Source organism: Suillus plorans, assembly GCF_016647745.1.
Source record: "Suillus plorans strain S12 chromosome Unknown HD556scaffold_56, whole genome shotgun sequence".
Classification (NCBI taxonomy): domain Eukaryota; kingdom Fungi; phylum Basidiomycota; class Agaricomycetes; order Boletales; family Suillaceae; genus Suillus; species Suillus plorans.
Genome location: NW_024537440.1, coordinates 304,239 through 317,286, shown reverse-complemented (window position 1 = coordinate 317,286; position 13,048 = coordinate 304,239). Strand labels below are relative to the sequence as shown.

Genomic DNA, 13,048 nt, shown 5'->3' with positions numbered 1-13,048 from the left:
GTCGATATGCAGTTTGTTCAGGAAGCTCGGTGTTGAACCCGTCAGTAGTACCGAACAATGAGATGGACTGGACGTAGTGCGAGAGTTGGTGCAATTTAGGAATATTGAAATGATCTCGAACTTCGAGTTCGCGCAGGATTTCTTTGTTGGCGTGAAATACCGAAAGGGCGCTCTCCAGATGATCAAGGGTGTCAACTGTGTGTATTCGAAGCTGCGCATAATAAGAAAAATCTAGAATAGCGCGTGCAACCACCAACACTCCACTGGTAAATATTAAAAAATGATTCTGTCAGTGCGAGCCTTGTTAAGCATGTTTGAAGCATACCTTGGTACTGCACCAGCAAGCAACCCTACAAAAACACGCTGCATCTGCTTGTGTTCTGTACCCGTCCATTGTTTCACCGTCGAGATTCCTTTTTGAAGTGCCGAAGACCGGATAATCCGGTATGGCTTTGAAGCGTGCGTCCATTTCAGCTTGACCAACGATATCAAGGCACCATTTAACCAAGTGATCTTTGAAGACCCTTGTGGAGTTGGTGTAGGAGGTCGGGTGTGAAGGCAAGGAAGATGTCTGTGTGTGGAAGGTCAGCCCAAAAAGGATGATAGACGGTGCGTAATCCATAGTCTTTGAATTCAGCTGGATGTTGACCATTTTGTCGCTTCTTCAATATCTCTTTTATCAATGGAGGGTCCCGCATCGGTGTACTCAGTGGATCACCTCTTTCATCCGCCGCAACCAGACATTTTGGGCAACGGTTCTCCTTGCAACATGCACCAGGCATTGTTCAGGGAAATCCGCCACATATGCTGCAAGGATCGGGTAAACTTGGCGGATCATCGAGTCAGCGCATACCATTTCAATGCCATTTTGTCCTGCAGCAATGAGCGGTTGCAGCAGGAGGGACATACAATGGTGGAAGAGCCGGTAACCAGCAAGGGAGCGTGTATCTGATGTAAAGCATTCGAGTTTTTCTGCAGGTAAGTACCCAATCAGGACTGTTGCTCGTGCTGACAGTTGTCGCCTTTTTTCTTTGGCAATGTTGCCGATTGAGAGGTATATAGGCCACGCAGATTTGTCACCTCGGAACTGTGACAAACATGTCTTGTCTGAAGCAAGAATGATAGGTGCTATGGTCGCTCCTTTCGGTAACTGTTTCTGGACGTTGTAGGTCAGTCTTTGCTTAACTTTTTGGATCGCATACTCACTTGCTTTTCCCCCCACCAATCTGCAGTCCACATGTCACCAATCACTCGGTTGAGTCCCGCAGAGTCTGTGTATGCTTGTGCAGGTGCGTACACCATGTGATCCTTGAATTGAGGATTTCCGATCAGGTCTTTGATGCACTCCACAGGATCACGCATCCAAAGCTCGACATCTTCATGCAATGGTTCACCCTTCTCGTCTGTTTGGTTTCCCCGGACACTGATCTTCTTGCAGCTCCAGGCAGCTCCATGCGGAAGTTCATCGACCTTCTGGAGGAACGATCGGTTGTTGTGGAAGGATGGTTGCATTCGGTTTCGTGTCTGTCACACCAGTAAGTCCAATTCTTTCAGCGGTCAATGTGTAACTTACTATCGGCAACTTTAGAAAATCATTGGTTCGGGTCTGGCCCAGACTTTTAACGAGCCACTCTGCGAGTCCCCATTCTTCCCTGGCGACTGAAATCAATCATTTTGCAGAGGAGATGAAGACAACAGGGTACGTACTCATCGCAAAAAGGTGCCCACTCGTCCTCACCCATGCTTTTTTTATACTTCCGATAGCTCTCAAAACCAGTTTCTCCCTCCCGCAGAGTCCGTCCACCATCAGGGCATTCCTTGAAATATCGCCCACTATTTGTTCTCACAGCATCTTCATCAGAAACCTCCTCGATGGTCACCCTCCGACTTTTCAGCGCTGGTGGGTTGCCTTGATCAGCATCGGAGGACTTGGAACGTGAGCGACGAAGCGGCAGGCCAAATGAGCTGCCAACATCATCGTAAGCAAAGTCCACTTGTGGGCCATCTTCATCATAGGTGGCCTCAGTTTCTTCGATCGTTAACTCCCATGCCCTTCTACATTCAGGGCGGCCAGTTATGTGTCTCTTGACACCACCCCTTGTAGGGAACTCCTTACCACAAAATACGCAGCACTGGGGCATGGTTGGTGAATGTTTCGAGTGAGTGTTTCGAGTGAGTGTTTCGATTCTGATTTGTAATGTACCTACTTAAAATAATTTTCATGCGCCCTGGCCTGGACTCAATCTAGGCACACTGAGAACGCAGTCAGTTATGGAGACTAGCTATCCATGTTGGTTTTGTTGATTGGGAGGACGATCGATGGGGTGCAGTGGACGGCTCTCCCAAGAACCCACCTGAACGCAATCCCAATGGTTTTGTTGATTGGAAGGACGATCCATGGGGTGCAGTGGACGGCTCTCCCAAGAACCCACCTGAACGCAATCGCTTATGGAGACTAGCTCCCAGCTCTCCCAAGAAACCACATGAACACAGTCGGTTATGGAGACTAGCTCCCGGCTCTTCCAAGAACCCACCTGAACGCAATCGCTTATGGAGACTAGCTCCGTTGTTTCACCAATATCGGTAGGCTCTCCTCATCACAAGGTTCAAGTTTATTTTCCTGGCACAACTCCATAGCATTTCTGACATGTGCCGTAAATTTTTACCAGATGACTGTACCTTCTAGTTGCCACGCTACACTAGTTTCAAAATACCATGGGCGGCCAGAAGCAATTCTAAAAGTTGCACCCTTCGCCTCCTCACAACGCTTCACTTCTGCATCCCAGCGCTCACTAACGAGTCTTCGCAAGCTCGCTTGTAAGAGGCTAGGAGTGCCAGTGCCTGGTACTAATTCTATTAGTTGCAATTTTTTGGCGTTCTCGCAGGCCTTCACTTCTGCCTCCCAGCGCTCCAAAATGAGCTTGCAAGTATATTTGGGAAACCAGATGGGGCCTGGAGTCTGACGAAATGGAGGGCGCGGGAACATGGGGCCTGTGTCAGGCTCTTCGAGCTTTGGCCTGCAGGCCACTGGTAAGTACATTGCGATAATTGGGAGGGGCAATGGGATAACTGACCTTTTGATCTCGAGTTCCCGTCTTTACGAGCAGCGTCTTTGTGACCGGCAGATGGTGACATTGTGCTGGAGGATTCGTCAGAGTGTGGTGAGTGTTTGAAGCAAGCTTTGTACCGTTTTTTTAACATTGAGGGTATCCATGACAGTGAAAAAATATTGTGACGGTACGCTCAAATCTTTTTATCCTTTCTTTCATTAAACACACAGCTTTTAGCCAAACGAGCCCTGGAATCAACGAACAATCAAGGTTCAATTGTGAGTTGTTTGTATGTTTTATGGTCTTATATATTTTGCTAACGCTAATCACACCTTGTGCTCTAGTGACCATGGCACCTCATACTAAGGCTGCCTCCAAGCAGCAAAAATTTAAGCCCACCTCGTCAATGCCTGCAGCACCGCTGAATGCGCGCACTACCTCGTCAATGCCTGCAGCACCACCGAGTGTGCGCACCGCAAGCGGTCGAGAGCGTTGACCAACTGAAAAAGAATCCTACCGTTGTAAGTACTACTAAAATATTGTATTTTACTCGCTCATGATCCTCTATAGTTTCTGAATCTCAACATATTACCCGTCGTCAAGAAGTCAAGGAACAGAAGTCGGAAAAGCAGAAGAAAAAGGCACTGAAGGCCGCCTATCAAGACCGTCCCGACAACTTTGAGCAAGAGCCTTCGGAGCTGCATAGCGACATCGACAGGCAAGAAGATATGATGGTCTGAGCTTTTTTCTTCTTTCCTAACTTAAACGAGCCACTGACCATACTTTATTCAGTTCTCCGATCACAGCATCAAGACAAAGTTGTCAAACACTAGTGCCCTGAAGTTCAGCGCAGGCAAAATTCCCCCGAGATGGCGCCACAGCAACACCAGCGCACACATAGTGCCTACTAATACTGACCGGAACACGAAAGGAAAAAAGGGTATGTGTTTTCTATCAATATTAGCCTGACTATCCTAATATCCCTCTGTTTGACTTTATCCAGCACCACGAAGCAACTTGAATGCGGCCAATGCCCATCTCAATGATGCTCCAGACGACACTCCTACCTTGGACGCTGATGACGATGACAGGTCTGAGTCAACCGACCTGGATGACGACAACGATGACGACAACACTGGTGAACCATTGCCAATAGCTCGGGGGACCAAGCGACAATTCAACATGTCCTTAGAAGATGTCCTGATAGTCCCGAAGGTCAAGAAAAACTCGGACGGTTCGCGTCAACGTGTCAAAGCCAGCGACTTTGACAACATCTCCAAAGAGATTCTCACAACGGCCTGCTCAATTTTTCGATGTCTGATTGTCACACGAGCCCCGTTTCCTGATTCTGTCGCCGTCGAGACAAATTTGGCCAAAGAGGCCTGGCACGAGGCATGCAAAATTAAAGATATTGATGTCAAAATAACACCTTTAGCAGTCAAAATGGTAAGCAATCTGTTCATACCACGCTCTGGGTCTGATTGATATGAAGCTCTTAAATCGCACATCACATGTGCGAGGTGAACTCAAAACCAAGATGCGCCTGCTGACTAGTTCTTTTTATGGTTTCCGGGCAAGTAATTCCATGCAGGTGATGCAACAGAACCGAGATCGGGCAGAGTCGTTGAAAGCCGATTCAGCCTTTATATTCAAGGTACGCAGATGACAATCTATATTACTGTGTGCTGACATTGGATAATAGGACTGGTCGTCAAAGAAGGGAGTCTACAAAACCGAATTGCTCCAAGAGGGCATCAACCTCATGTGGTTCTCAAATCGGAACGACGAGGGCCTCATCTACCATAAGTACTTCAATCCCTTTCCTGTTAGAGCTCTCGCACTCGTGCTTACAGCGGTGAGCTTATTTTGTATTCAAGTTCTTATGAGGGCACTAACAATGTCTTATTCATAGATCGAATGTTGTATCGACGAGTGGCTGCCAGGCATCAAAGAAGACATCAAGTTCACATCCGCTACATATGGAGCTGTCTACAATAATCATTTGGGCTCACTGCTGCGCTTTGATGAGCGCACTGCACCTTACAAACTTCTCGAGAGAATCTGTACCAATCTGCATGATGTAGGCCGGTATGTTTTGACTTACTATTACTCTAGTATTCTAACATTCATGCTTCGAAGTTTCATGCAGGTGTTGAATCACTCGGTCTGTCATCGGCTAGTACTACATCCCGGGTCCACACTGAGAACAAGGCCTTTGAAGACGCCATTCGAGAGTACCAGCTGGAGGAGCAGGATGACGCAGAGGCTCCGAGTCGTAGCCAGAGTGGTGCACCCTTGGCAGCACTTTCAAGATGTTCCCACATACCGTCAGACCCTATTATTATGTAGCAAATATATAGTCTAAGAGACCCCCTCCTCCAGGAGGCTTCGCCCTAGTTTTCCAAGGATGTGTGGCCATCCCTCGAGAGCATGTAACCAGAGCCTCATCACAGAGGGTAAGCGCAACCTCCTGGTATGTTCCCTGGAGAGCCTCAACATAGCAGCCTCTCCAGATGCTCACTGCCTGCCTCCCCATGTCAGCATCTCCAGATGTCAGCAAGTGTGATAGCGGATGTGTTCTGGAGCCTCTCCGTATCTGTATGTTATCCATACTTCCATACTTCCATATTCCAGTTTGAATGTTTTATTCCATTTCTGCACCCAATCCTCCGTGATCGTGATTGTCTTGAGGAGTCAAACGAGGCCTGATCACATACAAAACATTGCATTGGCTGATACTATGGTAGATACAAAGGACACGGTAGATACGTCAACGTTCGACAGCAAGCACGACAACCAAAAATGACGAAACAACTCAATATATACGCGGCCGAGGAAGTCACCTGAATGCAAAAAATGAGGCCTGCGAGCCTAAGGAGTTCGTCCTCAATCCTCCTGGTCCTTGGGGTACTCGTTAGGATACTCACGCCCATACCCATGCTGGTATCTGCCTTGTGGACCAAAATATGCACTGCTGGGAGGGTGCCAATAAGTCTCGACATAACCGTCGTATCCATCGTGAGAATTGTGGTAGGGAGCATCATGGTAATCACCGTGATACTGAGGCTGAGGACCATGGGGGGGCTGGGGGGCATGAGCCATACGGGAGTCATGGTAATATTCGGGCGGCGGGTAACGAGCAAAGCCTTGTCCATAGCGCGATGGCATTGGACCCCTTGGGCGTGGACCATACATCCCTGGTCTCATGTCTGCATCGTGCGCCCGCGTCATGGAGTGACTCTCGGCATTAAAGTCTCCGTCGGTAGGTGCAGCCGCCATCTCGGATTCGGTACGCCGCTCATGATGGGATCATGGCATCCCCATGACAGGCTCCCTGCGCCCAATGGGTTGGTCGTGAATTGTCGCAGGCTGCAGGGATGGAGGTTGCATGAGAGGCGACTTAGCTGCTGGCCCAAGAGATTCCCCGCCTGCAGGGATGGAGGTCGCACAACAGGCGACTTAGAAGCTGGTGCGAGAGATCCTGCACGCACGATGTTGTCCGGGAATAAGTCTACCGAAGCATGACGAGTTGGCGAGGGAGGCAAGGGACGTGTGGGGAGGCTGTTGGTAGCATCAGCATTGCTCGAGCGAGTCTCTGCTGCAGCTTTGTTGACGGCACTACCGTCAGGAGCATCGACGTCATTATCCACGATGGGATCGACTGCAGTCACAGGATGCTCTAAGGATCGTGTCAGTCAATGGAAATTGTAACAATGTAGTCAACAAATTCATACCTTGAGCTGACGAACCATTAAGCAGACGTTTAGCAGGTTTGGCTACAATATACATCAGTCGCCTTATAGAAGCAAATGCAAGAGGAACAAACATACCTCATACATCTCGAATATGTTCATCACCGGAGGACTCAGCAGTCCCCGACGGTGCTCTCCTCTCAGGCACCTTGGGTTTAGGCCTCACAGGTACCTTACCTTTCATCTTCTTTGCTGAGACTGCCTTCTCTGCAGGCGCAACAGACGGTGACCTCTTTTGGATGCTCGCGAGGCGCCTTCGGATTTCGCCTTCCGCTTCTTGGAGGAAACATCATCTTGGTAATCGGAGTCGAGAACCACTGATTCCTCCAGGTTTTCATCTAGGTCCTCTGAGCCAGACGGAGTATCACTAGATGCCAAGGAAATGACCTCCTTGTCGACCTTCTTCTGGCCCGTCGGGCACTTAACGACTTTGAATTCTCGGGAGGGGGGAGGCTGGGGCGGACAGGTGCAGACACGCTTGGTTCGTCATCGGACTCGTCAGCAAGAGATGTTGTGGAAGCAGGCAGTGCCGATGCTTTCTTTGATGTTTTGCCTTTGACTATGGAAGTAGCTGTGCTCTGCTTCAGGCGCAGAGCACCCAGGCGATCCGATTTGCCATTCACAAAAAGGCGACGTCCTGCAGTATGAACCGAATCTGCTGCAGGAGGCGCGCCCTCCACTACTGGGCACTCAGAAGTGAGGACTTTAGCTGTATAAAAAGATCATTTGTAAGCAGGCGAAGACTGAAATTGAATAAAAACATACCTCGCTTAGCTTCGGCAATTTTTTTGATGCTCATGGTCCCCGCCTTCAAGGCTGCGATGACAATGCCGGTCTCCTTCAGAGTCAGGTTTGCGATACCTTTATTACGGTGGTATGAAAACCACCTGGGAGGAGCATGTCCTCCGGATATCCTTTGATGATCATTGACATACGCGTGAGCTCCGATGGCAGTGTCTTCCACGGAAAAATCTTGTTGGACGTTAGTTTTCCGCCCAGTGCATCTGTCCCTCAGTGTCAGCGAACAAACGACAAATGAAATACACTCAAAATACCAATTTGACGATGCAACTCATCCTTGATCCACTTGATTCCATGCTTGGAAATGTCGAGAGATTCTGAAGGGGGGACTGAAGCCCCGCGTACGTTGGCATCGATCCCAATGCTGTCTTCATCAAAGGCCTCTTCGACGACACCGAGTGATGTCAGGTTACTAATGATTACATGAGAACTTCGTCACCAGGAACGTCGAGACAATACTTACTATACCTGGCTTTCAAGTGACCGATGATAGTATCTTCATCAGCCCTACAGCGCGATTTCCAAAACTAAAATTAAGATAGTGATTAGGTGACGTTTATGTGGCCTACAAATACTCACACCCTCAGCTCCAGGTGTCGTATGGGCTAGGCCCAGCGAGCCGTCTTGATTAACGACTTTTCCGCACGCTACAAAAGCAGCCTCAAAGCCATAGCGAGCTGCTGCAGAGTCCATCTGTCTACCCTCAGTAACACAATAGTAAAACATGACGGAATTATACTCACAAGGCCAGAGATCTTTGTGCCAAATTTGTGGAACTCTTGACCCCGCATAGCAACCGTCTGAGGAATACCCAGGAGCATCGCTGACTGTTCATGAAGCTCGAGGATGTTTTGCCACTTGTCCGGGAATGCTGCCTTGAAGAGTTCATAGCAATTACGGCGCACAGTGGCACCTTGAATCACCGCATTAGAATGACAGAACATCGGCCACAAGATGTAAAACTCACTTGGTGTGCCATGAATCTCGGGGGCCCTCCTGCCGAGCCTCGCAAGCTCGTCCTTGAGGTGGTCCTTGAAGTAACTACTGTAAGCGTTCCAATGGTTGACAGTACTGGTGGAGCGCGCATGGCTCTTGTTCCAAAGTATGACGATCTGATGAGTGGGGATGGCTGTTTTGCTACTTAGATCTTGAATCATACGTTCGAGTTCCACGAATCCCTCTCGGAGCACAGCATTCGCTGTCTGAAATCTTCGCCCCTTCACTGCAGGGACGACATCAGATGTATCGTCCATGGGGAAGTCGAAAGCATCATCCATGGGAAAGCCGTCAGTGTAAGGATGACCCTCCCATTCTGCAGGCCCTGTCGGAGTAGGAGGTGTGATGTAAGTCTGAGGCACAGCAGGTAGCAACGTCGATGAGCCGGCAATGTGGTTGTCATCTCCGCCATTTTCGAAGGAACCCAACATCATACCACTGAAGTCATATTGTTCCAGTGGTAGAAACGAGGGTTTTGTAAAGAAGTTGGGCTGTGGAGGCTGGCCACCATCTGGGCGAGCATTCTCAGATGAATTGATAAGAGGAGCCTCGTAAAACACATCTTGTATAGGAAGCTGCAAAGGCACCGAACGCTCTCGAAGAGCAGGCTGAGGAGGCACCGAACGCTCTCGAAGTGCAGGTGTTACGACTGGGATGAGTCGAGCTATCTCTGTCTGAGTAGACGGTCGGCAGAATGCCAGATAGACGTGAGTCTGCTCTCGATTGAGAGATCAAGGTTTCTGGCTAAGGCGAGTGTCGCTGACTCCCTTAGAATAGTGTTCTAGACAGTAAGGTTGGAGACCTTACTGAAGGACAATGTTCCAGGTAAAACCCAGTAGATTAAAGTAAGGAATACAACAGTGGGTAGGTAGGTTTATATACCAGTGTTCAAGCGGAGCTTGTAAATGTGTTATCAAGATAGAAGCAAGAAGAGGCGGACAGCCCGCTTGGCAGATAAGAGATAGCATGATAAGAGATAAGCGTGGTACGGACGGCCCGTTTAGAAAAAAGGGAATAGTATAGGGGTCTAAATGTTACTGTAACATTACCCCCTTACTAGGGTTGAAACCACCGGATTCAATCATCCTGGTTAGCATAGTAGATGGGATCGTCAGAATACTCTAAGTCGTCTTCTGGTCCAGCCTTCATGCGTTCCTCCGAATAGAGCATTTCTTCTTCCCTGCATAATGCTGCGTATGCGTCATCGGCGTCGTTCTCCCAGGCTGCGAGTGCCTGGTAAAATCCTTCGTCTTCCAGTTAGAGAAGTAGGGGTTTCTCCAGTATAGTGTGGGCAATAAAATGAAAGATGGCCTGGAGACAATTCTCGACAGACGCGACAGTAGTAGTCGGGCAATTAATTTGCCTATGCCCGATCGTCTTGCAGTATCTGCATACGCGGTTTTCATCAGGATTAGAGGAGGTCGCTCGTAAGGGTGATGGGCCTGGCTTAGGACTAAGTGCTTCATCTGCACTGGTGGCGCGTCTCTTTCCTTTATCTTTACCAGAGCGCCGAGCTCGCGTTCTTTTCCTGGTTAAATCGGTTCGTTGCATGGGGTGCCTAATGGCTACACCTCGTTGTTCTGCCTCCGCGATTAGCTCAGCAGGAGTGGCAGGTTGAGTTCTTCCCAGCGCTTGCATGGGTACTATTCCATCTGTGCAGGTATGTGTTGATAATGATTCCGGAATGATAAGCGGGGGATGAATGTGGAGTGAGGCCAATGCATTGGCCAAGTCCTGTTCTTCATGATAGGACAAGAGTTGTTGGTTTGGATCGGCAGCGATTTCTTCGCGGGTAGCAGAGAACGCAGTATAAAGATGGGGAGGGTGTTCGATAGTTTCCACCGTAGGGGCTGGTACGGGGACCGCTTGGCGGTTTTCTTCTCTAAGGGAAGCTAACATGGCTTCCGTTGTCTGCGCGAGATTATTGACCGCAGCCAGTAGCTCATTAGGAATGTGAGAAGGGAGAGTAGGAGCAGCGTCTTGGTATGAGGGAGGAGGGGCTCCTCTAGTGGAGGCCATAGGGGAAGGTGGGCGCGCAACCCCTGCGGTTTGTTCTGAGACGATGTGGATGACCGTTCTAATATCGTCTTTAACTTCTTCAGGAATAAGGCGCAGAGCAAAGTTGCGTATGCGCCTCTGCATATGCATGAGACTGTGGCGGACCGTGTTGTCTTCAACGAGACGACAGACTCGCTCGATGATCTCGGTAGCTCTAATGATATTGACGAGGAGGTTGATGGAGTGGGCGTTTCTTCCGAAGAGAACTCTGGTGAGCTCAATGGCATGTTGGGGGCAGAGAAGTGCTGCCTCAATGAGGGTGAGGTCTTCAGCTTGGGTGATGTAGGTTTCGTATCGTTCGTCATTGGAGTCAAGGGCGGCGGTTTCGAAGGTGGAGTGGTATGGCAGAGTGTAGGTGGATGCGGGGAAGGGCATATTGGTCACTTGGGTTTCGTTTTACAGGGGAATGGTTCGTTCAGTTTAGCTTGTGCCTCTTCTTATATGTTGTTAAAAGCTCTTTCGAACTCCGCAAGTTCTCCTCGGGTATCCATTCGTTGCTTCCGGAAGAGTAGCCTATCCACGATACGAGATAGCGTCTTCGTTTACCCGTACCTTTATGGCTAAGAATAGCTTCTATTTCATATTCTTCTTCGCCATTGATAATGTCAGGTGGAGGTTCGGTGTAGTTCGGTCCGTGTATCTCTGTTTCGCGATAGGACGATAGTTCAGAAGCATGGAACGTGGGGTGAACTTTCCACTGTTCTGGGAGTTTTAGAGTAAATGTGATGGGAGATAAGACTGCGGTGATAACGAATGGGCCGTATCGTTTGGGCGCAAGTTTCCTAGAAGGTAAAGATGTCAGGAGATTGGTGGCTGTAAGCCATACCTTATCTCCTATCTTCCATGGTCGGTATTTCCCATGGCGAGATCTTTCTGCCATTCGTTGCATGGCGATGTTATGACAAGCGAGTGCTTCTTCACGTATCTTCTGTAGGTTTCTGAGTCTTTCTTCTGCTGCTGGCGTGTCTGATACTGATAAAATGTGAGGGATCCCACGTGGTTCGTAGCCCATCATGAGGAAGAACGGGGACGTGTTTCTGGCATCGTGTTTCCGATGATTGTGGACGAATTCGGCGATAGGAAGATGATTTGACCATTCTAACGGGTTATTCCTGCAATAGATCCGTAGGTAGGTTTCCAGTTCTTGGTTAAGACGTTCTGTTTGTCCGTCTGTCTGGGGGTGGTAGGCGGTTGATGCGGCGATCTGATATCCGAGTAGTCGGGCAAGTTCTCGAGAGAATTTCGAAATGAACTGCGGTCCTCTGTCTGAGATTACTTTTTCGTGGAGGCCGAATCTTTTGAACACGTTTTTGAGGAATAGTTTGGCTACTCCTTCGGAGGTGATGTTTTTATTGCAAGGTGAAATAATTACCCCCTTCGTAAGCCCATGGTCTACCACGATCATGATAGAGTCAAAACCGCCCGATACAGGTAGGTCGGTGATAAGGTCAACAGAGACTTGTGAGAAGGGTCGAGTGGCGATGGAGGGGATCGGTCGTAACGGCGGAGTGACCGGGTGCGTGTCAGCCTTCATTTGCTGACATAAGGCACATCCGTCGACATATTTGCGGATGTAAGTTCCCATGGCTGGCCACCAAAAATCTCGTTTGACGAGTTCTTCCGTCTTGAATCGTCCGGGATGTCCCGCAGTGGGATGATCATGGTGTTTAAATAACACGTCATGTCGTTGGGCTGCTGGCACGTAAGCTCTATTTTTATAAAAAAGGACGCCATCGGTGCATGTCCAGTCTGAGAGGGCGGATTTCATTGGGGGAAGGCATACTCCGTCCAATGCTTCCAGGGCTTTCTGATAGACGGGATCGCTGGTGGAGTTGCGTGCAATACTTTCTGACAAATCATTGTCAATTAGTCGCACGAACATGGTATCAGGGAGGAGAATGCGATTTTCGTTATCGTCTTTTCCGAGGGAATGGTCGGGGCGTCGAGAAAGGGCATCAGGGGCGGCTAATTTGGTCCCTGCGACGTGATGCAACTCTAACTGATAATTGGAAAGGGCGAGCTGCCAACGTGCCTGTCTTCGTGTCAGCTTTTGGGCGGATCGGAAGTACAGGAGGTTCATATGATCCGTGAATACTATCACGGTGTGGGGGCTCCCTTCTAAATAGTGGCGCCATTCAGAGAGTGCTCTAATGACTGCCAGTAGTTCTCTGTCAAAGATTTCGTAGTTTCGTTCTGCGGAGTTGAGAGATTGGGATAGATAACCGCATGGATGGTACATTCCATTTTCATCAGTCTGCAGCAACACTGCTCCGGTTGCTGCCAACGATGCATCGGTAGCAATTGCGAATTGGCGAGTTGGATCTGGGTTTCTCAGTACTGGTTGTGATAAAAAGGCGTTTTTAAGGTGGTCGAAGGCGTTCTGACATTTGT

The 13,048-nt window shown here is 49.1% G+C and overlaps 5 protein-coding genes across 5 annotated transcripts; 1 reads left to right on the top strand and 4 right to left on the bottom strand.

Annotated features, from left to right (window-relative positions):
• Window positions 1–16: 16 nt before the first annotated feature.
• Window positions 17–256, bottom strand: HD556DRAFT_1195588 (uncharacterized protein; the record flags this gene model as incomplete). The annotated part of the gene is made up of 1 exon (XM_041296270.1): window positions 17–256. A coding segment is annotated over one exon (240 nt), but the record flags the coding sequence as incomplete, so codon positions are not given.
• A 244-nt stretch (window positions 257–500) lies between these two features.
• HD556DRAFT_1446796 (uncharacterized protein) lies at window positions 501–2,141 on the bottom strand (the record flags this gene model as incomplete). The annotated part of the gene is made up of 5 exons (XM_041307154.1): window positions 501–662; window positions 719–1,156; window positions 1,207–1,524; window positions 1,574–1,652; window positions 1,708–2,141. 5 exons carry the CDS (start codon window positions 2,139–2,141, stop codon window positions 501–503), a joined length of 1,431 nt encoding a protein of 476 aa, XP_041156818.1.
• A 521-nt stretch (window positions 2,142–2,662) lies between these two features.
• HD556DRAFT_1311171 (uncharacterized protein) lies at window positions 2,663–3,201 on the bottom strand (the record flags this gene model as incomplete). Its single annotated transcript, XM_041300509.1, has 2 exons — window positions 2,663–3,027; window positions 3,075–3,201. 2 exons carry the CDS (start codon window positions 3,199–3,201, stop codon window positions 2,663–2,665), a joined length of 492 nt encoding a protein of 163 aa, XP_041156817.1.
• Window positions 3,202–4,253: 1,052 nt separating this feature from the next.
• On the top strand, window positions 4,254–5,112 carry HD556DRAFT_1221128 (uncharacterized protein; the record flags this gene model as incomplete). Its single annotated transcript, XM_041296807.1, has 4 exons — window positions 4,254–4,496; window positions 4,543–4,704; window positions 4,753–4,905; window positions 4,963–5,112. Coding segments are annotated over 4 exons (708 nt in total), but the record flags the coding sequence as incomplete, so codon positions are not given.
• An 824-nt stretch (window positions 5,113–5,936) lies between these two features.
• Window positions 5,937–9,030, bottom strand: HD556DRAFT_1311169 (uncharacterized protein; the record flags this gene model as incomplete). The annotated part of the gene is made up of 12 exons (XM_041300508.1): window positions 5,937–6,347; window positions 6,542–6,729; window positions 6,785–6,826; window positions 7,027–7,222; window positions 7,267–7,511; window positions 7,568–7,663; window positions 7,738–7,806; window positions 7,858–7,986; window positions 8,067–8,130; window positions 8,183–8,305; window positions 8,347–8,516; window positions 8,571–9,030. The coding sequence occupies 12 exons, from the start codon at window positions 9,028–9,030 to the stop codon at window positions 5,937–5,939; spliced, it is 2,193 nt and encodes a 730-aa protein (XP_041156815.1).
• Window positions 9,031–13,048: the final 4,018 nt, after the last annotated feature.